The 25,858-nt window shown below is 41.1% G+C and overlaps 1 protein-coding gene across 3 annotated transcripts in view; it reads right to left on the bottom strand.

Moving 5' to 3' along the window:
• arhgef7a (Rho guanine nucleotide exchange factor (GEF) 7a) overlaps positions 1–19,891 on the bottom strand; it is a 33,336-nt gene extending 13,445 nt beyond the window's left edge. The window contains exons 1-13 of one of the 3 annotated variants that reach the window (XM_084907592.1): positions 19,437–19,891; positions 19,082–19,327; positions 13,939–14,022; positions 8,121–8,205; positions 7,894–8,027; positions 6,240–6,441; positions 4,424–4,512; positions 3,603–3,697; positions 3,311–3,406; positions 2,938–3,060; positions 576–714; positions 430–489; positions 170–316 (exon numbers count right to left, since the gene is read on the bottom strand). In XM_084907592.1, the coding sequence (XP_084763718.1) occupies positions 170–316; positions 430–489; positions 576–714; positions 2,938–3,060; positions 3,311–3,406; positions 3,603–3,697; positions 4,424–4,512; positions 6,240–6,441; positions 7,894–8,027; positions 8,121–8,205; positions 13,939–14,022; positions 19,082–19,246 (1,419 nt within the window). In that variant the 5' untranslated portion in view covers positions 19,247–19,327; positions 19,437–19,891. The remainder of the gene's footprint in view (positions 1–169; positions 317–429; positions 490–575; positions 715–2,937; positions 3,061–3,310; positions 3,407–3,602; positions 3,698–4,423; positions 4,513–6,239; positions 6,442–7,893; positions 8,028–8,120; positions 8,206–13,938; positions 14,023–19,081; positions 19,328–19,436) is intronic. The other 2 variants (XM_084907590.1, XM_084907591.1) reach the window with 2 other exon arrangements.
• Between the last annotated feature and the right edge of the window lie 5,967 nt (positions 19,892–25,858).

Genomic DNA, 25,858 nt, shown 5'->3' with positions numbered 1-25,858 from the left:
TACCACTAACTTGAACTTTAACAGTAATTATTTTGACTCTTTGCATTGAACTAACTATTTGTACTATGTGTACAAAAGACTACAATTTATGCACTTTAATATTATATTTACAGGAAGCGAATATTGTTTATAGCAGAGCAAAGTATAGATGAAGGAGCCAAATAAATACCTCTGACAGCTGACTCTGGACCAAGACCTGGCTCATGTAGATCACAGAGCCTAAGGTTTTGATGTCATCCCCCTCCCACAGCCGGATGGATTCTGTAAGAATCTGCAGCTCCAGCTCCTTTCGTTTCCGCACCTCCTGGCACTGAGCCTGGCGTGAAAGAGACAGACGGCTGTTTCAAAATCTTTTCTTAAGCCATTTCATTTCATAGGAAGTCTGGTTACGTGTTGTGTCTGCCTGGAGAGGAAGAAAGTTCAGCTTACCGACAGACTTTTGAAAGACGACATGCACTTCTGGATGTCTGGTCTGTCTGGGTGATTCTCCTAAAAAGGGCAGACACGTTATACATTTAACAAAACAAGCTAAACACAGGAGCTGAAGAAAAATGGCTATCCAGTGACACACACACCTCCATGTGTCTCTCGAGCTCTTTAAGTAGTGTGGGGTATTTGTCCAGTCTCATAAAGGGTTTACTGAGGCCTGTGGTCAGGGTGAGGATCCCGGGACTGACAGCACCGCGCCCTTCCATAAAATCTCCCAATACATCACTGCAAGAGAACCAAAGACAAACAAAACATTTAAGCTACACCACAAACAGCATCATCACAGGGTCTGCACGCAACACATAAGTTGGCTTTGTTAGTTATTTAATAGTTTTAAGAACCACTGAAGGTCAAACCATCCTAATTGGCATTCTGATTGTGCTACTCACTCCTGTTACCTTCATAAGGAGGCTTATGGAGGCAGCTAGAGATTGCAAGTACCTATTATTTCAATCAATCTGCACATTATTTTTTTAAAAATCTGACTAATCTGACTGACTATTAATCTCTGGCTTACTTCCACAGCTTGTCTTTTATCCTGTCTTCCTTCTCTCACCCCAACCGGTCACAGCAGATGGCCGCCCCTCCCTGAGTCTGGTTCTGGTTTCTTCCTGTTAAAAGGGAATTTTTCCTTCCCACTGTCGCCAAAGTGCTTGCTCATAGGGGGTCATATGATTGTTGGGTTTTTCTCTGTGTGTATTATTGTAGAGTCTACCTTACAATATAAAGCGCCTTGAGGCGACTGTTGTTGTGATTTGGCACTGTATAAATAAAATTTAATTGAAATGAATTCATCAATGCTCTGTAAGAATGTCAGAAAATCTTGACTATTCCTCTCACTGTGACTTAAAGCCCAAAGTGAGATGTTCACTTAGAGCCATAATTTGTTGAACAAAGATACTTTTTTGGTAATATTGCCTCTGTTCACTACCACAGAGGACTTCATCAAACATAAAACAATGTGTCAATATGTTAATTGCTTTTAGCTATTTTTATACACAGTCCTCCACTTTCAAAAGGCTAAAAACACATTTTTATAAAAAAAAAAAATTAAAACCCAGTTTAAAAAAACCCCACCCCTCATACCTACCTGTACACCCTGGACAGGTTGCCAAGCTGACACAGGGCCAACACAGAGAGACCATATACAGACAACCACTTGCACTCACGGGCAAAATAAGATTCATCAATTAACCTAACCCCACTACTTGAATGACTACGAGAACCCACCCAGAGAGAACCCCTCCCAGACACGGACACAGGGAGAACATGCAAGCTATACCCTGAAAGCCCCGACCAGATGGTGGAGTCAAACTCAGAACCTTCTTGCAGTGAGGCAACAGTGCTGCCCACTTTATAAAGTCCATATTTTGTTTTTTAAATTGCTACCCATTTGTCTCATATGGTATAAATTTGAAAATCCTTAGTGAGTTATCACATTCACAAGATTTGTTTTTAGAAAACCTGACCTCTTACCTACACTTTGAGGTCGAGGTCACTGAGTTTCAAATTTGTTCAAGGTTTTTTTAATAGACGCACCTATGATATCAATTTGATATCCTATATCGCCTCATTCGAGTTATTGTGTTCATGTAACGACATTACATCCATCAGCCTCTCAGACTGAGGGGTAAAAATGATAAATAACACATTGCCTTTTCAGCACCTTCATATGGACAGCATTTGTTACAATCCATCCAGGCAGTAACGTTAGAAAACCTATAGACACGTTTAGAATGACGGATAATTCAATAAGTATCTACAAGGCTGACAAACTTCATATTTCAGATGCATCTCAGGTGAGCTTCTACAGCTCACTCGAGATAATCTCTCTCAATTTTCTGTCCTCTAGAGGTCCTCGCAGCTCCTTTAAATTTCATGTTACTAAGACTGCTGAGCAAAATTTACATTCAGCCTATCACCTCCAGATAGAGTTTGTGCTAATGCGTCAGACACATGAGTGAAAGAGAATACTGCACTTCCTCTTCTGTTAAAGCACAATCTGTCCAAACACTGATGGAGCATTAAACTGTTACCTGTGTGGTCATTCTTGTTGTTCTTGGATCTGCTTACTTTGCTTATGGCTATCTTCTGGTCACTTGTTTTAATAACTAGCTGACATGCATCAGGTGAAATTAAGCCATCTCACAAACTTGATGGTTCAGTGTGCCCCACCTTAAGCCTCTTACGATGTCCCCTCTGTAATTTACTACTGCAAATACATTAAATTAAAAAAAAAAAAAACACCTCAACAGCAGTGTGTGTAACAATGGAATATCGACTGGACAGTGATGATGACAGTGACAAGCCTAAACGAGAGGAAGCTAAGACCAAATTTAACGTCAACAAGATTTGTTAACACAGTCATTTGTACGACCTGCTGTGCCACGTGTGGGAAAGGCCGGCGTCACTGTTTAATGATACTAAATACAGCTGATATGAGCATACCTGTATTGGGTGAGTACATTAACTGCAGAGGGATGGTTCGAGCAGTAACCAACATAGAGAGCCTTCATCTGTGGCATGTGCTTGAGGAAGAAGCTGCCCACCCTTTGTTGGCTTTCTGGAAGCCTAAACAGATAAAAAACAAAAATAAAAAATAGGATCGCAGAAGGTCAAAATACACCTATATTAACTCTCCTACACTAAGAAGAGGCAATATGCACATATGCAGTGTAATTCCGTAAATTTCCATAGTCTAAGTACAGTCTAGCCCAATATCCCTGTAGTACATGCAGTCCAACACTAGATGTCCCTCTGTGTATTGAGAAACAGTGAAGATGCTGCTGCAGTGAGGCTGTGTGTGCTGGGAAGGACTAACTTGGTGCACTCCTCCAGTGATTGGACGAGCATCTGCTGGAAGGTGCTGATCTCTTCCAGGTTTCCCAGAATCAGAGCCACATCTGAGCTGCTCAGTCTGGAAGAAAAAGTGATGAAGTACGGAGATTGGTAAAAAAAATTATTCAGTAACACATACAAGTAAGCCAAGGACTTCTGCCCACTTAGTTCTTTAGATTATGCAAAAAAAAACCCAAAAACAAACAATTCACGTGAATTTTATACATTTCAAAAGAACTGCATGTTATGCCGCATTATGTCTAAGTGAGTCATACTTTTCAATATTCTGAAGAGGTCGCAGGTAGTTCATCAGGAGACTCTGAAGGTCCTTGGAATATTCAGTCTCTGTTTCTAAAATGTTCTGTAACACCTAAAAATAAAGGAGAGAAATTAAATTATTATCTATAATAACAGACTTGTTATAGTCATTCAGAACGGCTATAACACTCATTCTGAAAATCGAAATATTTATTTGATTGCTTTCTAGTGCACACCAACATACAAGATTAAAATGTGGATGTAAATACACAGTGTATCAATTATTTTCACAATTTCTGTCAAGGTAATTAATAACACAAGAACAGAAGATGCATACATAATTTGATCTTCAACAATAAATAAATGAATAAAAACATAGCTTTGGGTTCAGTGCTGACCTCCAGCATTACATTTAAAAATGGATTACAATGCAACATATTTATAACTCCAATACGGGGCAGTTTTTTTTAATAAAATCAGTATTTTTTTTTTTTAAATATTCATTTAATGCAGTCGGTTGTACATAATCAGCCAAAAGACCCACATATACAGATAACCATACACAGAGTAGCTACTATGTGATAAAGATGCAGTGTGATGAAACAATTTTGCCCATCATGCAGCTGTGATCACAGATGCATGCAAGGCAAAATAACTGAGAGGACAGCTTCTTTCAGTGAAGATCATTAACAGAAGGGAAAAAAAGCAAAGACCCACACAAAAACAGAAAGACGTGAAACAAGAAAAGCCAAAGATAGTAACCACAGAGGTGCATGGAGGAAAATAATACTAACAGGAGAAAGCAAAAAAAAAAAAAACTGTTAAGTTGCTTGCTTACCAAATTATAGTACGTCTTGCTGATTGCAGATGTGTCAAAGCCTTTAGGTGGGCTCTTAAGGGTGCCAGACTTGGGGGACACTTGTTTGTCTGCGATCAGAAGGGAAACAAATGATGTGATTGATGCAAGTATACACTGACCCTCAAGCCATTTTGAACTCAATATTACACAAACTCCATCAACAAGCCAGTTTATCTACCCACAGTTTATAAATCACTGCACACTTTATTAAGTACACCGTCACAGCACTAGGTTGGACCCCCTTATCCATTCAGAAGTGCCTTAATTCTTCGTGGCTCAGATTCAAAGTGCTGGAATCATCACAATTGCTGTAGATTCTAACTGTAGCCTTTGAGTACAGTGAACTCACCGTTATATTTAAGAAACCAGTTTAAGCAGATTTGAGCCTCGCCATATGGCACGTTATCCTGCTGAAAAGCAGCCACGAGGAGATGTGCACATCATAATCATACAAGGATGGATGCATACTGTCAGCAACAATAGTCGGTTAGCCTGTAGTGTTTAAATTACGCTCAACTAACTGTGCCTAGGAAAAATTGCCCCCATCGCTACACCATCAGCAGCCTGAAACATTGATACAAGGCAGGATGGATCTATGGTTTCATGCTTTTTTTTGTCCTTGTCATCTGAATTTAGCAACAGAAATTGAGACTCATCTGACCACGCAACATTTCTCTAATCTTATGTTGCAGTTTTCAGCATGTGTGAATTGTAGCCTCAGTTTCCTGTTCATAGCTGACAATAGTGGCACCCAATGTGGTCTTCTGCTGCTGTAGCCCATTTGCTATAATGTTTGATATGTTGTGAAATGTTACGGTTATCCTCGGTTGTAACATGTGGTTATTTGAGTTATTGTTGCCTTGGTATCAGCTTGAAAGATGCTCCTCTAAAGTGTGGCATCAACAAGACATTTTCTCCGAAAGAACTGTCGCTGACTGGACATTTTCTTTTACAAACCATTCTCTGTAAACCCAAGAGATGGTTGTGTGGGAAAATCCCAGTAGATCAGCAGTTTTTAAAATACTCTGACCAGGCCATCTGGATACCACTAAAAATATAAATTGTTTATACAGAAACCATTGGGCATACATTTATTTATTCCTTACGTAAATAAAGAAAACAACCCAAGCCAATTAACCGCCATGTTTTGGGTTACAGTGCAAGCAGAGTCATTTAAACTCCCACCAAGGTTAAAATATTCGAAATACGAGACACGAAGGACGGTGCACTTCTCTTGGCCTCAAGTTTCCGAACCACAGTTTTAGCTTGTTAAAATGAACCCTTCATGCAGAGAAAGCACATCTTGTGTTACTCGAAAACATCTTCACAGTGGCAGCGCTGTGTCACTGGCATCTCGACACAAGCGGGAAAAACAAAAGACTGCAGCAGATGTGGCACTACATTACTGTCACGGCATCGGGTGGAAAGATGGTGACAAAGGCAGCTGTGAAGCTGTGCAAATGGTTAGCGTGACAGAGATTTCTCTTTAGTATACTATTTTCCACAAAGGTATGCAGGGGCAGGAGATTTATTTAGAAATACGTGGACTGAAGGATGCAACTGCCAATTTTTTATGTTGTAACAAACACAGTGTGATGAATCACTACACTAAGGTATTAATATCTTGGTCTAGTGAGTCCAATTTTGGAAATAGCATGAGAGTGTCTCTAAATGTGAAATTTGTTTCAGAAATTCAACCAGTTAGTTATTAAAAGCACATCAGGAAGTTCTGCGTCTCCCATAAATTCTTAATCAGACCCTGTTAATCACTCATCAGGTTAGCCGAGGTACCTACCGGAGCCCTTGACCTCACGCACATAGTTGCTAGGGAACCAGCCAGTCTTGCCATTAAGCATCCCTTCCCACCAGCCGCCCTCCTCCTGACGAGTCACGCTGATGAAATCGCCCTTAGCAAAGGTGAGCTCATCCTCGTTGGTCTGCTGGAAGTTGAAACGCGCCTTGACCAGCAGCTGCTGTCCGCTGTTCTCTGACATGTCCTGGTGAAAGAGGCGGGAGCGTCAGCAAGGAGGAGGAGAAGCCAACGGAAATGGAAATAGCATTTGTAACCACTACTATACAGTAAATCTTACCATCTATAACTATTGAAGTCTTTGCTCTGATTTAACTAAAATGTGATAAACTGATTATTGCTATTAATATGTTGTGACAGACAGGCTGACCCGAACTGGTGCAAAATGATGGATTTCAGTAAGAGACAGTTCCTGCAGTAGAAACCTGAAACTTCTACAGTTCTGGTGATAATTTCTGTTCATTAAGTTTCCTACTTCTTAGAAATTTATGAGACACTGACATAAAATTTAGACACTTGCTGAACAAGTGTCTAAAAAAAGAAAGCTTCTGTGATTTGCCATACCTCGGGTGATGAACTTCATTATAAAGGCTACTCTCCTGGCACTGATCAAATTAGGGCTGTTCGATGTAACGATATATATTGGATGACGATATAAAAACGTCTATCGTTTCCTTTTACGCTACCGTTTGTTTCGTGGTGTCGCAAAATAAACTGTTTACAGCAATATTTTTTCATGGTTTTGATGGTCACTGTAGTGGTTATATTAATTTCTAAAAGTTCTCTCTTTCTCTTATATTTAATATAACCACACTACAGACGGACAAGCGCCTGTTTTTATGCATCGTTGCTAGCAACAACGATGATAAAACCATTGCGTGTCCGCTTGTTTATTTTCCACATAAACCTTTCACCATAAAGCTCAAGATCCTGTTGAGACTTTTCAAAATAAACTGAATCACGTGAAAGAGGATGCAGAGTCTTTACGGATGAGAAGAAAAAAAAAAGCCGCCAGGTGCTAAAAAATAAACCTTAGACTCAAACGTTAGAACTTGCTTTTCCCCGCAGCACGGCATGTAATAAATACTCACAAAGAAAACAGCAGCCGTTACAACTTATGCCTAAAAATGTATTCATGCATCTGTTAAAACACTCGACTCCAGGTACGCGACGCCCAGCTGGAAACACTTCACGCAAGTCGAGCTGCCCGAGATTCACAGAATTTACAGAAAATGTTAAATTTAATTGGATTTTTCTTCCAGGACTATGTTCCCTTTATGCTTTAAAATGGCTTAGGTGTAACTGTACGCCTCTTTCCGTGTATGAGGATGACATGCAAATTTGCTGCTGCCTCCATCAACCCCTGAGTCATTTGCCTGCAGCAAACTCTGCTCAGGCACTATAAAAGCACTTTTCACAATGGCAGCATGTAATACTGGAGTCATGTGTTTGGACCAGAAACCAGTGAGCAGAAAAAAAGAATAAGAACAGACTGTTTGTGACACATCAGAAGTTAAATGTTAAGTGTTTTATTTATGTTCTCTAGAGTGTTAGAGCTGTAATGATAAATAACATATGCCTTTGACACATATCCACCAAATCTGCGTCAATACGGGCCAGAAGCACGTGTTGACCTTACCAGGCTGCGAAACTGGTTCTGCAGCAGCTTGGAGGATCGGGCCAGTGAAGCCTGAGAGGACAGCGACTCGAACGACTTGATGCGGTGGGCTGAAGAGTGTCGGGCACACACCGAATCGCTGCCCACACCGATATCTGCGCAAGAGCGGGGAAATATAAATCAGCCTCATGACTACTCCCACATCCATAATGACACTCTCACACACACACTGCACATTTTTAACTGACCTGCAGTCACTTTATTCAGAGTAACCAAACTGCTGAGCACTTTGGAGAAGTTCAGTCCCAGCAGCAGGTCACTGGCCTCGAATGGCTGCGGGTGAGAGACAAAAGAACATGAGCCTGACAGTCGGCCGCAGCGATGACAACACCGAGCAATCAGTCAGTAACAGTCAGCTGAATAATGTACATAACAAACACTATTGCAAAACACAGAGAGGATAAAACTCAAATATTGATGATTTTTCATTATTAGAAGCCAAACCATACAGGATACAGAGTAACACAGAGGCCATTATTTGGCGAGTTAAAACTTTTTTATCTTAAAAGAGATAAAGCATATTTCCCTAACATGACTAGTTATGATTTCTTAGTAAGATGATATGTCAATGCTGTATAAACAATAAACTTGTTCTACTGTTAAAACAGTTCTGCCTAACTCGGCTCGTTTTAGCAGAGTGCCCTCTGGTGGATAAACTATGCAACGACAGCACTCATTACATAACTGAAGGGTGTTTCTCACATCTCTTTACTTTTTTTTAGATTGTCATTTCACTAGCTGGGACCACATCCTCAATTAGGTTGGACAGCATTCCTAGTAGATAATGGCAGATGGCGTAAGCATGAATTGAGGCCGCAATTTGGGGACTGGTGGTGGCTCCTGAGCAGATCCCCATCTACTAACCGTAATGAGAAGTCAATGAATTGAAAAAGGGAAGCTGGGTGGGACAGAAAAACGAGAACAAACAGGCTGTAGTGCCGGGGGATCATACATAGACAGACAACCAGAAGGGGAGTGTATGAGGTGTAATTATTATCTTATCAGCTGTTATAAATGCAGACACCAACATTGCCAAATAGCTAATATGTGTATTTTTATTATTGTTAGCAAAAATCACAAAAAGATAATAATAATTTTCTTTATATAGAATTATTTTTTTCATTTTCATCCATTCCAGCCATCGATATTCTTAACTGTTTTTTCCCTTCAGGGTCATGGGGTGGGCTGGAAGCTCTCCCAGCTCAGTGGCTAAGAGCCAGGAGAGGCTGCTAGTTCGTCACAGGGCGAACACATAGAGACAGACAGCCATTCACATTCACATCTATGGCCTATTTATAATCACCAGTTAACCTAATTTGCTTGTCTTTAACCTTCGGGAGGAAGCCTGAGTACCCAGAGAGAACGCAGGTAGGCTGAGAGAAAATGCAAACTCCACCGAGCAAGGCTTCAGTCGGCTGGGGGATTTGAATCCATAACCGTCTCTGTGAGGATATGATGCTAACTGCTGCAGTGTCACATCCTTTCATTTTGATCAGTGCGTTTTCGTACATCAACTCCTTAATGTGTGGGCTGCAGTACATTTGTGAAAACTCCTCAAGTGACAGAAACTGCAGACCTTGCATTTAATATACATACACAGGGCACATAATGTTGTTTACAACATTTTCAATCAGAATTCCCCAGGCTAGTGTAAAGTCTTCTGTGTGAGTGATGTTTACTAAAAAACTAGAGCATCTAACCGTTTTGGAAAATGACATGAACTGAATACGTCTTTGACCTCTTTTGTTATACATCCTTTATTCAATCTGGTAATTTCAAGGAAATACAGATGTAAATGAAACAGAATGAACGTGAGCAGAAGAATCAGAAGACTGATGCGATAAGTATCCCTTATTTGGCTCTTTTCATGGAATTTCGTGACAACAACAACAAAAAGCACTGTCTGTCCCACCACCACCCTGACACTGGCCTCTCTAGTATGAATGGCAGTGACCGTATCTCTGTTGATGACTTAGGCTATCTCTTCCTGTGCAACGCCTCCAAGTGATTAGTTACTCTCGCTTCGGTAGCACAGAGGATGAGCGACTGTGAGATACGAGTCTCTTTCATCTTCCGCTCTGATTGTAGACATGTCCTCAGGGAAAATGTGGATGACTGTTTGAGTGAGTGGTGTGGAACATAGAGTATGTAGGTGTTTGTGTGCTTGTGATTAAAAGCTACAAGACTCGCTGCCACTTCTCTAATATCTTAAGATTCAGTTTTAGACCCTTAAGATTTCTTCTTCAGTTTAAACAACAGCTTTTACTTCACGGTGAAACATGACGAGTTATGTATATTAAAGATTTTTGCACGGCGATCATTAACATGACTAACGTGACGAGCTCCGACTTGTCTGCTGAGCCTCAGCATCATAGCCAGGTAATGATCCCCGCAGGCTGAAACAATGGTCCAACACCCTTCTGTGACTCAGCACGCTACAGCAGTGATACACTTGCTCCCACACCGTCACAGCTGAGGAAATGAGCAGTTATCTGCACAGGATGATAGAACAACCTGGTCCATATATACTACGGGTAATATGAGACTGAAGGATGAGTCGAGTAGATTATACTGAAAACAAATCAACACCGAAACAAAACTCTGAAACAAAAGTGTTTACTTTTAAAAGCGCTCATATTAGGTGGACAGCGTTAGAGATGCTGTAAACTTACAGGCAAGGCAGCTAAGCAGTTTCCTGTTTGGCAAAACAGCAACAAACAACTCTTCACCGGCCAAGTCAGTCAACTGATCTCAATCCAGCTGATCATGTGTTTGAGTTCATGAAGACTGCACTCAGGACAAAAGGCCCCTGACAAAGAAGTCAAGCTAACAGACCAACAAGAGAGTTTTTAAAATCTTATTAGCTACTTTAGCCTTGCAGATTCATGGTGCTTACAGCAAATTGAAGGCTTTAAATAGCACGATACATGCCTTTTTTAAAGATCTCACTCGCTTTTAGTGCCTTAAAACTGTTAGATAATTTTTAACAATAAAACCGAAATCAACTTCTCAGATCAGCGTAGCCTACAGACTGTATATAAAAGATAAGCAAAGCCACTGTAACTTCACCCATTTTGATGCCTTGACTGGAGAGTGTTACCCAATTGGTGTTTTGAAACCAGACATCACAAACGAGGAGTGGAGCTGTCTGAGTAAGACTGCATGATCAATTCTGACTAATGGGAACAACAGTTTACGAAATCATCATCATGTTTGTCTTAAGAAGATTAGCAATCGAACCCATAATGTCATCAGGAAAGTGTTTGCAGAGATCACAGATCAACGGATCTAAGGGTTGTTTAACTGTAGAACTAACCAGAGTCACCCAGTCGGCCACTGCAGAGGATCCAGGTTTAAAGCCCTCGCGCTTTGTCTTCACGTTTCAGACCCAAACACTGTGTCCATCACTTATATTCAGTCTGTAGCCAACACTAGCAACCATAGACTGTTTGAGAGATACCTGGTGCTAAGTAACTATTATAAAATGGTAGCATTTGCTCCTAATGCCACCAACAACACAAATACAATTAAGTTCAGTTCAGTGATATGAATTAGTTTTGGCAAATCCTAGCAGACAGGTAGCAGCTGTAACACCCCTATTAATGCAAGCTTTTAAGACATCAGTTATAGGGACATAAAACGTTTTTTGTAGCTGGTCTTAAACATGTTTATTTCTGCTATAAATGGGTGTCTCAACATGGGAGTCTATAACTTTCTTTTTTCAACAGCCTTCAGTGGTCATTTGAGGAATTTTTGCCACTTCACCGGTTTCGTTTTTCAGCCCAGGAGATTGCCACTTGGTGTAGACAGGTGGATTTGTTATTAGTCTCTGGGTTGGCATAGTGTTACTATTCCAGTGGGGCCAGAGGGGTAATGAGAGCTGTACTAACTGTATTTCCTCCTCTATAGCATCACTAAAGAGCCGTATTGCCAAGGTTCTGCTTAGACCCTCAGACAGCTGACACAACACAGAAATCCACTGAAAATAAAGACCAGGCTAACAAGTCTGATTTTCAGCGTTTGCTTTACATTTTCTCGCTTATAACCCTTTTTTAAAAAGACAAAAACCTATTGATTTTGTTTAATGTGGCACAAGAACAAGACGAATTAAAATAAAAAACATTTTTCTCTTCAGCTTTCAACCAAGTAACATTAAACAGAACAAAGCTGAAGCTGAAGCACACTGATATTCTGGAAACCTTAAATAAACCATGCTGGACTCCAGGAAAGCTGCATCTTGAGCTCATCTCTGTGGCAAGCACTCAAAAAGCTCGTACCAAGATTGCAGTTTGATGGCACAGATACATAAAACGCTAAATCCTAAATGCTTTGCCTTTTCCAGATTCTATTTGGGATATCATCACTTCTGTAGGAATATGGAACTTTAAGTTTTATCGGGGTAGCTAGATGGGATAAGTTTGCTCTTTCTGAGGGACCACAGGGGTTATGGGAACTCCGATGATTCCTCTTCCTGTGGTCGAAGGCATTAATGTTGATGGATAAGTAACAGCAGGCGTCCAAATATCAGACGTGGTCGCAAGCATCTAAGCAGAATTATTAAAAATCAAATCTAAACGACATCGTTCCTTGTGAGATATTTCAACCACACATGGGACCGCAGCAAATCTGGGATGTCCCCGCTCAGCCAAGTGTCCAGCTTAACTCTATTTAAAAGAGGTCGGCCAGAACTGCAAAAGCACAGTGCCTTTTTTCCCCCCGTCTTTAACATGCAAGCGCCCACTGCTCTAATCTACCATCGGACCAGTTACCTGGGGTCCGAGCCAGCAGTGCTCTGGGCTCTGGATAACATCCATCTTTGCCCTGCAGCTGGTGAGCAGTAGGACTCCCATGTCCCAAATTACTGTAATCCTGCTCTCTACAGTTCACTCAAAAAAATTCGCAAACAGCTGATCACACATGTGCACACGAGGATTGAACATCCTTTAAAAAAAAAAAAGAAAAAAGTGGTATTTGTGAGTGGTGCATCCTCAGGTAAAGTAACAGCCTGACACAAAAGAGGAGATAGGATGAGGACTATACCAGAAAGAAACACAGATCCTTGCTCAGCACTGCTGCCAGGACCTGTCCCTGCAGTCAGCCAAAGCAAACATAGGTCTTTACCAATAAAGCCATGCATGCACTCAGCTTGCTTTACTTGCATTTCATTCGTCTGTTACTACTAAAATGGCATGTTTCACACACTCAAATTGACAGTGCTTTTTCCCCAGCTCCTCCTCTTGTTCTGTAGCTGGAAGACTCACCAGGGAGAAGCAATGCTGAGGAACACTGACTTGCATTGTCAGAGTGGGACGGTTCAATGACCCCTCTATGCCCCAGCTGATACACAGCCATAAACAGCACTCTGTCCTTAATTTGCAGAAGAGTGGGGTTGGAAATTATACAAAATTATCCAGATATTTCTACACGGGCCCAGGAGTGAGCTGCTTAATCCGGGGACATGTTAAGACTTTACACCTTATTATTGTTATTATTATAACGCGTTAATAACTATGTTGGGACAAGACTGGCTTACATAACCATCCCCAGCCTCAGTGACTTGTTCTCAGAGACATGTTTATAGGGTGGCCAGTGTGAAATGGTGGTGAGGGTAAAGCCACGCATGAGCCCGAGGACAAAGCTTTCTGGATTAATCAGACAGCGTAAACACAACACGTTCCTGAGACTGCGCGTGAGGAACGTGGATATTTCCACAGTATCAATCAGAGCCCACCGAGGTGGCTAAAATACTGCACATGCATCCACCTTACGGTAAAAAAAAACAAAAAAAAACAAAGCTCTCAGCCGAGCGATGGGTGATTGTTCTCGCTTGCTAATTCACTCCTCCTCCCTCTCTCTGTCAGGGGCTCCGTCCCTCCACTCCATGGACGCATTGTCCATTGTCTCCTCCTGAACATGCAAACTCTACGTTTCAAGCAGCTTCTCTACGTGTTAAGTGATTGCAATCCCCCCTACATACACCTAAAATAAATCCGAGAGGGTACTCACCTCGACGCGGAAAGCCGTGCAGCCCTTCAGAAACTCTTTTATGTTGCTCAGGCACTCGCCGTCGTTCTTCGGCTCTTGGTAAACCTGAAAAAACGGAAACGCTGGTCAGGAGTTAAACTTCCAGTTCACGCTCGCCTCTCTCACTGCGGTTGCGTGCGACTTTCATTGCCTTAAAAATCTATCTTCTTCTCCTTCTTCTTCTACGACGCGCATTCTACTGTCTCCCGTGTGTGAGCACTGACCGGGCCTGACACTCCGGGAGGCTGAGCACAAACCCCCCCCCTCTCAGCGGGGAAGTGGAAGAGAGTGCAGCGTTGGGTCGAGGGAAATGACGTTGACAAATAGGGATGCCCCCCTTCCCCGTCTTCCCCACCCCACCAACTTCTGATGTTGCTTTAGCATGTGAGTGCACTGATTTTTATTCCTGTCCCATTTAAATACGTAAAGAAGAAGAATAAAATAAGACAAAAATAGTGGGCGGTGTCGGTAAGCAAAAATATGATTTTATCCAAAGGACTGCAAAATTATGTTGAATCAGTAAAATATTCAAAACATGATCATCTTCATGATGATAAAGTTCAATCTACTAACAAAAAATACATAGAAATAATAAAATAAATTATATTTTAGCCTACTGATTAGTACATTTTATAGATGAAATTAAGCTTAGCAGTCTTCTAGGGGGGTGAACCACGCAGTCGTTCTTGGTCAAACATATCTGTAGCATTCCTGTACTGCCGTTTCTTTTTATTTGACTTGCAGAGAAATATGAATGAACTTAGCACAAAAACTAAGGAAATTTGTGTTTAGTTGGAAAGTTTGAAAGCTTGCTTATTTTGCTTAAATGTTGCCATAATTGTGGGGAAAATGTATTTGCGGTTTGAGCAGCAGAGTTGAGTGTGTTGTTGCCCTCGCCAGATCCCCTCTGCCAGTACCAAACAGCTTATTCTGCTATTGGATCTTGTTTGATGTTGTTTATTGGTCTGGATGATTGAAGTCTAATGAAAACAACACGTGCTGGCGGTTTAACAATTTATTCATTTAACAAATGGCATCCCATCCTTCGACCAGCATTTGTCACGAGTCAGCCAGTGTGGTTGTGTTGGTCACTCTGGCAGGAGCAGCACATCCAGGCTGATCCCACAGGGGCCATTCCATCCTCTCCACTCGCAAATTCTTGAAGTAGTGTCTGATATACATCACTCCGTGGGAGCGAGCAATGTCATCTTGGAGGATAGAGTTTGGCCTCAGACTGTGGGGATGTGGGATTGCTACTGGTTGCAGAATCTCATCTCAAGCTCTCTCCAGTGACCTGGAGGCAATTTCAAAGGAAACCTTGTTTTTCCAGTGAGGGAGATGCCCGCCTTCACAATCACACTGCATACACCAAAAGCTGTTACCCTATTGGTGCATCAATCAGCATAGCGTTCTCCATATCTTCTCCACATTTTGAGCCAATAATCCAAATGCTGAAAGCAGAATATGAACACATCGCTGAACATAACGTTCTTCTGCATCCAGGTTCCAGTGCACATGTTGCAGACAAAAGCGCAAATGAGCCTGACAGTGAAAGGCAGGCCTCCCGGCAGCTCTATGAGACCAGAAATTGTCTAGATAGCGAGTCGTCGGCCATATTGTCCTGCAAAACCTAGACTTCAAATCTGTAGAAGACTGCCTGTGGTTCCTAGTTGCTGACAGGTTGAGAAAACGGTCTTCATGTGGTGTCATCTTCTTGGGATACCCATTTGGTAGCCTGTCTCTGACATCCCCTGTTATATGGAAGTCCGTTTGGAAATGGTAGTAAGATTCACTCCATATAATGCTGCAACTTGGTTTGGTGAAACATTAGCTTGAAGTTGCCCTTTGGCACAGGCCCTATCAAGATCAGTCAAATGTGGTATGCTTGGAGGAGACGGCAACTGACCGCTGTAGCAGGGTCCATGCTCACAGGTGCTGACAATCAGGCACCTGATTGTCAGCACCTGCAATGCCAGAAGCTCAAAACAAGAGTCAGTAGCAAAATACGCTACATACTCAACTCTATTGCTAAGGAGCATTGTTACAACAAATAAATCATTGACCAAACTTTATATTTTACCTTTCTGCTAAGTTTATCAATATTTCATGATGTAAAAATGTAAAATGTAAAATGACAGAGTATTCAAGGTGAGTACCAGTTCAAGGATCTGGTATATGAGTGAAGGTTCCACAGGAAAAAACTCATAACATCAAACACTTCTCATTAGTTTTGTAATATGCTTCTTCACAGGAAGCTTGTTTATGTTGGAAACTGTAATTTTCTGAGGTGACTTTTTTTTCATATCAGCTGTTTTGTGGGGGCAGTTAATGCTTGATTGTTGGTACTAGTATAAAGCCCTGATATATGCTGTAAAAACACAGTAGACTAAGGAGGGAAATCCCTCTGTGAAACATACTGTAATAGGCTGCAGCTGTATCTAGTGGCACATCTGGCCACTTTATTAAGTCCACTGGTTGTTTTGCAAATATTTAATTAGCCAATCACATGGCAGCAATTTAGTGCCTTAAGGGTGTAAACATAGTCAGGAGGACCTGCTGAAGTTTAATCTGTATATGAGAATGGGAAAGAAAGATGATCTAAGCAACTTTAAATGGGGAATACTAGCTGGTGCCAGAGGAGCTGGTCTATTCGGAGTATTTCATAAACTGTTGATCTACTGGGATTTTCCCACACAACCATCTCTAACGTTTACAGAGAAAGGACAGAAAAACTGAGAAAATATCCAGTGAGTGGCAGTTCTCCGGGAGAAAATATCATGTTGGTGCCAGAGGTCAGAGGAGAATGCACAGACTGCTTCAAACTGTTGGGAAGACAACAGTAACACAAATAACTGCTTGTTACAACCAAGGTATGCAGAACAGCATCTCTGAATGCACCAGACAGTGTACCTTCAGGTAAATGGGCTACAGGAGCAGAAAACCACTTCAGGTGCCAGTTCACATGGGCTCACTAAATATAGAACGTTTGGTCTGATGAGGCTCGACTTTGTTGTGACATTCAGATGGTAGGGTCACAACATATGCACAGATCTGTTGCAAATATGTCATGATTTCATGTCAATATGGACAAAAATCTCTGAGGAATGTTTCCAGCACCTTGATGAATCTGTACCAAGAAGAATTAAGCCAGTTCTGAAGGTGAATGGGAGGCCAATATGACTCTAGCAAGGGGTTCCTATAAACGGCCTGTGAGTGTAGTAACTTTTCTCTCTTGGCCACACTTCAAGATTTATTAGCACCAAATGGAAATTTCACTTGTGATGGCAGAGCAATGCAGATACACCTGGTCACAAGCATAAAATAAGGAAACAGGTGTATCAATGGGGAGTCACTGCATGAATTTAAATTAAGTTTAAATCCACTATGGTGCCCCCCATGCCTTTGTTCTGTGCAGATAGTGTGACTTGAACTGTTAATGAGCAAAATGTATCTTGTTTTTCTCTTGGGCCTCGTAAAATGTTAGCACGGGCTACAACACATGGAAAGGGCTCTCTCCTGTTCACATACTGTACAGTGCAGCCCAGAATGATAGTGATTGGTCAGCCTGAATTTGTGGTCACAGAGAGACACCCTCCTACTTATTAAAAAAATGTAAACATGTCAAGACAGATAGACAGATAGGTAGATAGATACAGTATCTTCATTTCATAGTTTTAGTTGTTTTTCAAATAAAAATTGTTCCTTGGATAGTGTATATTAATCATAATAATTTAGCAGACACACTGTATTAAAAATCCCTTCATCACACTTGGCTAATATGCCATTATTGGGTTGGTGCATGTTTTGGTTGAAAAAAACATAATAACAATAATGATGATAATAATAATTATAATAATAATATTTCTATTCATTTACAGTTTCGGCTCATCAGATCTGAAAGCATTTAAGAATTAGCCCGAGAGAGAGAAAATACATATTTTATATCTGGTTTTGTTTTTTGTTTTCCTTCTATTAATATGAATTAAGCTCATTACTCTATGTGGTGCTTGCACATTATTCATATGCTGGCATACCTGTGGCCACATAAGTGATTACTTTATCACTGCAAGCCTTTACACACACACACAAAAAAAAACTTAAATGAAAATAAAGAACATTATTATTGTGACAGAAGTAGATTTAACATTATTGAGACCAGCACATTTGCCCACACAGGATTCCACCCATCACCATATAAGGATAGGTAGCCTATAAATTAAAAAAAGAAAAGAAAAGGGGGAGGCTGTCTTTTAGCCACCCTCAGATGTTCTCCTGCATGCTTGATGATCAAACATAACCTCCACCCCAGAGTGATGTTTGTCATTTTAAGGGAGGAAAATGGAAAAACCCGTTTGGGCATTGGCAGGCAAATTTGTTGTTGTGAGGGTGTAGGTATAGCCTCCGGCAGCACATCCTCTTTTGAGGAAAACAAATGGCCTCCTTCAGGTTGTTGCTGAAACCAGCAGACGCTGCTGGTAAGCTGACAGACACAAACACTGCGCTGTTTCTTTAAAAAGGGAGAGGGTCTATTGCTGTCTATGCGCCTTTGCAGTCAATGGCGGCCCACTCTTATAGCAATGGTCTGTGTACAGAAAGCCCCTCATCCCCGGCGGATCAATCGGTGTGCACTATCAAAATACACTCACATACAAGCCGCATCCGCCGGGATTAAAGAGAAAATAAAACGGGTTCTTTCAACGATAGCAAAGATCTGCTGAGTGGTTAGAGCTGCATTAAAAGCATATGTCGAGGCCTTTATTTGAAAGCCTCTAAAGCATCTAACAGCTCCCAAAGAATGACCAGTCTTCCTTTTGCTGTAGTGTTACATTATTGAGAGCAGATTATTATTGGGTGGTACAGACATCGACCTGTATTTTCCCCCTCCCTTTTTCTCCTCTTTTTACACGCTGACATACGCGCAACCATAGTACTTCCATCGCAGACAATAACACGGGCTGCCGTGACCTACAAAAGAAATTTCCTCATGGATCAGTGGGCAGAAAGAGAGGCCAGACAACAAACCGCGTCGGTTTCCCTGTGCTGGGCAACGCGGAGACACGCCGACGCGGGCGGGCGGTTGGGGATGCGGAGGAGAGCGGGGAGTGAGTGTCGGCTATTTCCCTACCTTCTCCGTGGACCCCGGGCTGAGCCGCTCCAGGAGTCTACACAAGACCACCCCATCCTTCAGGGAGGTCTGCAGAAATGCCTCGGGATCTGAGATGGTCTTCTTTGGCGATTCCAGCACCCCGAGCGTAATCAACCATGTAACCGTCTGTTCCGCCGAATTCATGTCCAGTCACAGCAGATCCGATTCAACAAAGCGGCTGTGTTTTGGTGTCTCAGCAGCTCAGCGCCCTGGTTACGCTGTCATCTGTGCGTTAGAACAGGAACAGCATTAATCCAACCATATGATGCATGATATGAGAGAGAGTGTGTGTGTAGGGTGTGCTGTGGGAAGAAAGGGGGGGAAAAAACTGTACCTCGGGTGGATGCGGATGACGGCTGGCTTGTGGAAATTCAGCAAGTCTGTTTCCCCCCCTCTAACCTGGAAAGCTGTCAAGTGCGGTTCGCTGTGATGCGTCGAGGCAGTGGACTGCATACATGCGCATCGCAGCCGCCAGCCGCTCGTCTATTGGATGACATCACAGGAGAGGGACAAGCCTGTCCAACCAGTTGTTGGGGCACTTTTATCGTGTCATGAATAGGCTTTTACTGCGTGGCTTTGCATATCCTGCCCTTTCATCCGTTTTTATTATAACCACGCTACAGGCTATCCGTTGTTATCTGCTGTAAGCTGTGTGTTTTTTGGAGGGTTTTTTTTTTTTGGACAGGCCTCAGTTGGGAAAAAAAAAGGGGGAAGCAGCTGAGCAGACAAATCGGCTTACTGATGTCCTTTAAAAGACAAGCTCTGAAGAAAGGTAACATAAAATATATTTTGACCGAAGCACCTTCATAACACCGATCTATGTAGCCATAAAGACATGCTGCCAAGCTGCTGTATGGACTATTATGGTGTAGCCCTCAATTATGGGGTCAGGATAATATATATTGGAGGTAACATAAAAAAACAACAACCAAATAAATAAATAAATAAAAAGTCGTTCTACATAAAAAATTTTTTTTACATAACTTTTATATTCACTGTAAAATGCTAGCTCCACCTTTTAAGGCACCAGGATAAAACAAAAACGAAACACAGATGACTTTAAAATAACAATCTCAGATTAGTCTTTATTGCAATCTTTAAGTGAAACGTGTCTTATAAATACAGGATCATAAAGCTCATTATCCTTAATGTAGAGCACCAATACCAGATAAACACCAAAACACACTATTACACAGACGTATCAGGTCAAGATGTTGCACAACAGCCCAACCTTCACCGAGCCCTTTCCAAATACACGCGCGCGCACACACGCATCAATCTTCTACTTTTAAATAGTGTTACCGGTAAAGAAAAAAATAGCCCTGTTCTGTTTACAGTTTGGTTCAGTGTAAACAGCACACTGTGAATTTTACCCTGAGGGCATCAGCTCATACTCTTTGTATTTACAGAACGTGGTTTGGGTTACAGGTGTTATTAAGGCTCTGCCTCTTCACCAGCTCCTCACATAGTCCTAAAATATCTCCCAAAGAGAAGCTGGTGGGGACATTCCAGTTATTTTTCCTGCACTTTTGAAGCTTTGAGAAGAGTTTAATGGAAGAGCTACCGAAAAGAGTTTGTCATCTGCCTCAATAGGTGATAGATTCAGTAGATGCCCTCAGGCAGCTATTCATTCTAAGCCTTTAGAGAAACGCACACACTGAGTGATTTGTCAACAAATGTAATCCACCAGATGATCCCGTTTTTACTGAGAATCTAAATAAACGCTGACTTATGTGTCTCATTTTAAAGACTTGCCTAAACCGTTCACACATTCAAAACATATAATTAGACTCATTAGATGAAGGAAAACCACCTGATCTTAAAAAACATTGAAACTACAAAGAACTCAGACCGAAACATTATCATGCAACCATGTTAATATTAGGTTAGCCATTAAACTGGCCGTGAGGGGGGTTGAAGAAAATGAGCCAAATATGGCATTAAACTGACCAAGAAGAACATAGAAATTTGATTAAATAATGTGTAAATAAGGTGCTATTGAACAGGAGAATATTATTTAGCTCTCTCACTTCTTTTGTCCTGCAAAGGCAACAGGGAAAACGTTTAGGGGAGCTCTCGTATTTCCACTGCACCCTGTACTGTAGCAGAGGAGTGCATAAGTTTCCACTTTGGCCACGAGGCGGCGCCCTCTATTCACTGATCTGTTCTAATCTTCTCAGCGTCGCATGAATGCCTTCTGGCTTAAGTTACGAGACACCTCTTGGTGGTTTATATGCTGCATGCTACACTAACACGGCGTGAACAAGGTAAGCAAGCAGCCAATTAATAATAACCCCAAAAAATATGAATACAACGGCTGCTTCGCCTTCAGTGTATAAATTTGAGGCAGCATGGGTACAAGTGCTTCTTAATTAGACTTTTTTTAAATAAATTAAAAAATATATATATATATTTTAAATTGCGTAACATCTGGAAAAAAGTTATTTACATCAAAACTTTATTAATAACTGTCAACATTTCTAAGTAAGCGTGGGCCAAAATATTGATATGGCAATATAGCCCATCGCTTCCATCTGCAATGCATTACTGATACATGGGTATCCATTATTTTTAATAATGCATGTAGGCACTCTAAATGGACTCCCTCGCCAGTTTGACTGATCAGAGCGCAGACTTTATGACTCCTGGCGGTGGCATTTGTCAAGTTTATGAAGTGGAGGGATGTTAACAGTGAGGACCAAAAAAAAAAAAACAGTTGAAACTGTGGGACACAGAGTAACTCTTTTCTTACTCTGACAAGTTAGAGTAAGTAAGGAGTTGTGTATTTATTCACTGATGCATTACAGTGAATAAATACATAATCCCTTCTTTTTTGCCTATTTGGGGTGTTTTGGGGTGCTTTTATAGCTGTACAGATATTGTGATGCATGACAGTGTTAAAATGTATCAACTATATTTTAATGACTGTATCATTATGTCATCATTACCATAAGCAATGTGTCATGATCATTTTCTATATATTCTGTGATTCCTGCCACAATTTCTAACAGTTGGAGGGATTTTTCAGAGTCTTTACTCCAGTGAAGTTTTTATTGTTATAAAGCAGCAGTAGATCATTTATTACTACAAAGGAGGGGGAAAGGGAAGCTGGACTGTTAAATCAATTAGATATTGTATTTTAGTTAGTTCAAATTGTGAAATATGAGCACTGTACAAAAATGCACAAACAGTGTATCTCACCCCGCTTCTGTTCTCCTCACACCTTCTCCATCTCCCTTATTTTGCAGAAAGGAGTGTGTGTGGGTGAACGTGTGTACATGCATGCCTGCATGTGCACACACACATGTGTTGTCAGGAAGGGTGACTCTTGAGGCAAGCTGTGTTCTAAACAGGCAGCCGTTGAGGGATGCCGCTGTACCTTTGAGGTCCTATCACCATGGGCCTGTAACCAAGGGTGCCACTGTGTGGCTGTGGAGACTAGCTCCAGGCATTTCATATCCCTCCATTCCCAGTTCATCTGTACAGTTTCCACTCTGTTCCACAGGCAGATGCTGTACTTTCATTCTCTTTGCCTTTGTGTGCATGCAGAAGGAACCAGGAATAGTTTATGTAATATTAGAATAAATCAGCCAGATACTCAGAGAGATACTCCCACAGACTTCTCAGATGGACTTAAATAGCTCACTGCTAAAACCACTGGGTTCATTTGGACTCACTTTACACAGAATTTTGCTTACATTATTTGAAAAATGGAAATTATTACAAATAAACTTGGAAAGAACTGTTTGTTTATTTGTTTGCTTATTTATTAGATATTTATTTATAGATAGGAACATTTACTCTCACTAATTACACTCAGCTGTTGAGTTATTATTAGCATCTTAGCAATTCACTCACTTTTTTGGCTACTGAGGAGATATTTCAATGGTTTATCCATACACTTTTCTAGCAGCTTGAAATGCAGTTTTCATTTTGATGATGACTTCTTCATTTCATGTATTTATGCATTGCTTTGGATTTGTGCCTCACAGCCTATCCATCACTTTAAAGGAACTCCAGTGTTCAAACCTTCTCAGGTCAGCTAAACTATTCTTTCTATGTACATGTTTCAAGGCTACTGGAAAAGTAGCCTGGAAGCATATTAGTTATCGTATTTGCTACATTTAACTTTTTTTGTAACTTATCGCTTAAATATGCATTTTACAAAGTATTTATTTATTTTTGCTTGTTTGGGGTTTTTTTTGGGGGGGGGGATCATACTGATGATGTAGAAAACTCAAAAACTTCTTAAAAACTCATTCATTACACATGATACTCTTGGCTTTAAAGAGTTAAGAGTTCTTACCTTTTAGTAAGGAAGTACAGAGTTCATTATAAGTATATCAGTGCACAAGAAATGAAATGTGCATACCATGTAAATAAAAATGAGCATGCTCACACAAACACATGCCACCTGTACTACTATACTATCTGAAATCAAAGAAACCATACAGAGAGCAAGTCCCATTGAACGAGCTAAAGCCAAAGGCTCACAATCAGTCTGTAAAGTCAAGCCCATCTCATGTCAAATGTAAACAAAAGAACAGCACACATGAACTCACAAACAAGCGCAGTCTTCTCATGTGCACAAAGTTTTTGATGTCTTCAGCATTTGGCAGATCAAATGAGTTTCTTCATGTGGGCTCATAAACAAGCAAAACTGAAGCCTGTGACAGAGTCGCAGAGTTATCTGTGACTGCTCCCGTGTTCGGTCTTTGACAGCTGCCATAAACAAAACCAGGAACACTGTGTTCTCTGAAGTGTGTGCAGCCCAGACCAAACTCCACATTTAATCAGTTAAAATGCTCCCCCTGTCCCTCTTTATAAAGAATATGCTGCTGTTACAGGGAAATAGCTGGTTTGAATGATCATGGTGTCACCTGTGCTTCTTTAAATCAATGAAGTCAGAACTCTAACGTATCAGCCTTTTTGTGTCCATATCTCATTCTTCTTCCGGCATCCCCCGAAAGCCATCTGAGCTAGAGAGACAGCTCATATTTTATTGTGACAAGGCAAAGTCCATCCAAGAGCCAGAGTTACTTCACAGGCCAGAATGCATTAAGCAGAATAATGGATGGGCTAGACAAACACACAGTGCCAAAATGTCAGAAAGAGAGATGATCAGACATACAGTACATTTTCTGTGGAGGGGTTGAAGCCTACAGCAGGACATGACAAATTCAATTTTCCTCACAACATGCTTTCAGCCAAAGATTTTTTTTTCCATGTGAGGTAAAGCTTTGCATGTAGAACTGCCTGCTGCAAAACTAATAATCATGTTTACCTGATCTTATAGCAAGAGTAAAATCAAAACAAGACACAGGAGCGTAAATCAGGTGCAACATGAATGTCCCTTTATGGCCATAAGAGGCGTGTGAAACAATGTACACAATGTGCTTGATTTGGCTCCCTTTTTGCCAAACTTTACTACTAACATAAAAGTGATGCATGTTTACTTTGTTGAATATGCTTGCATAGACAACTATATGTGTGCTGATTTTCTATGAGCTATAATATGTGTGAATCTATGAGACTGTTTAAAGCTGATAGGAAAGTAACGAATAACTTAAATAACCACTCATTGCAACCTGTGAATGCAGAAGAGCACATAACATATTGCACCCTGAAGCAGATGGGCTACAGGAGCAGAAGACCACACCAGGTGCTAGCTCTGTCAGCTAAGAGCAGGACAGTGAGGCTGAGTCACTGATTATTGTTGCTGAATATGTCCACCCCCTTATGATCACAGTGTACCTGTCTTCTGATGGCTGCTTCCAGCAGGATGGAGTGTTGCAAAGCTTAAATCAACTGTCTTCAAATCTTGTCTCGCTACCCTGATCCCCAACCGGTCTCTGCAGATGTCTGCCCTGCCCTGAGCCTGATTCAGCTGGAGGCTTCTTCCTGTTAAAAGGGCGTTTTTCCTTCCCACTGTCACCAAGTGCTTGCTCAAAGGGGGTTGTTTGATTCTTGTGGTTTTCTCTCTATTACTCTAACGTTTTCACCTTAAAATATAAAGTGCCTTGAGGCAACTGTTGTTGTAATTTGGTGCTATATAAATCAAATTGATTTAAACTCATTACAACCAAGGTATGCATAGGAGCATCTCTGAAACACATTGAAACACACAACACATTGAGCTTTGAAGCATTTACACTACAGCAGCAGAAGACCGCACCAGGTGCCACTCCTGTCAGCTGAGAACAGAAAACTGAGGCTACGGTTCTCACAGGATCACCAGAAATTGGATAATCGAACACTGGAAAAACATTACTTGGTCTTATGAGTCCTGGTTTCTGATGCAACACACCAATGGTGTGGTCACAATGTGGCACATTTATTTTATTTTTTTCAAATCAATGTTTCAAAGATATTGAGATATATTTGTTGGGGAGGTAATGTATTTTTTGGCAGACTTCAGGCACCTTAGCGCCATAACCTACCTGTGTATTGTTGCTGATAATGTCCATCCCTTTATGACCACAACACACCTATCTTCCAGTAACTACTTCCAGCAGAATAAAGCACAGTCTCACAAAGCTCAGATCATCTTAACCTGGATTCTTGAACATGACAATGAGTTCTCAAATGTCATCAAATTTCAGTTAGTAGAGCACCTTTGGGATGCAGTAGAGCAGTAGATTCACATTATGATGACTGTGTGATGCTAATCTGTCAATATGGACAAAAATCTCAACAAGGTTCTGTTTTGAGAGCCTTACTGAATCTATGCCATGAAGAATTAAGGCATTTCTGACC

Source organism: Perissodus microlepis, chromosome 16 (genome assembly GCF_051167445.1).
Source record: "Perissodus microlepis isolate ML-2025 ecotype Zambia chromosome 16, ASM5116744v1, whole genome shotgun sequence".
Classification (NCBI taxonomy): domain Eukaryota; kingdom Metazoa; phylum Chordata; class Actinopteri; order Cichliformes; family Cichlidae; genus Perissodus; species Perissodus microlepis.
The sequence above is the reverse complement of the archived record's forward strand: the minus strand, read 5'-3'. Positions and strand labels throughout refer to the sequence as shown.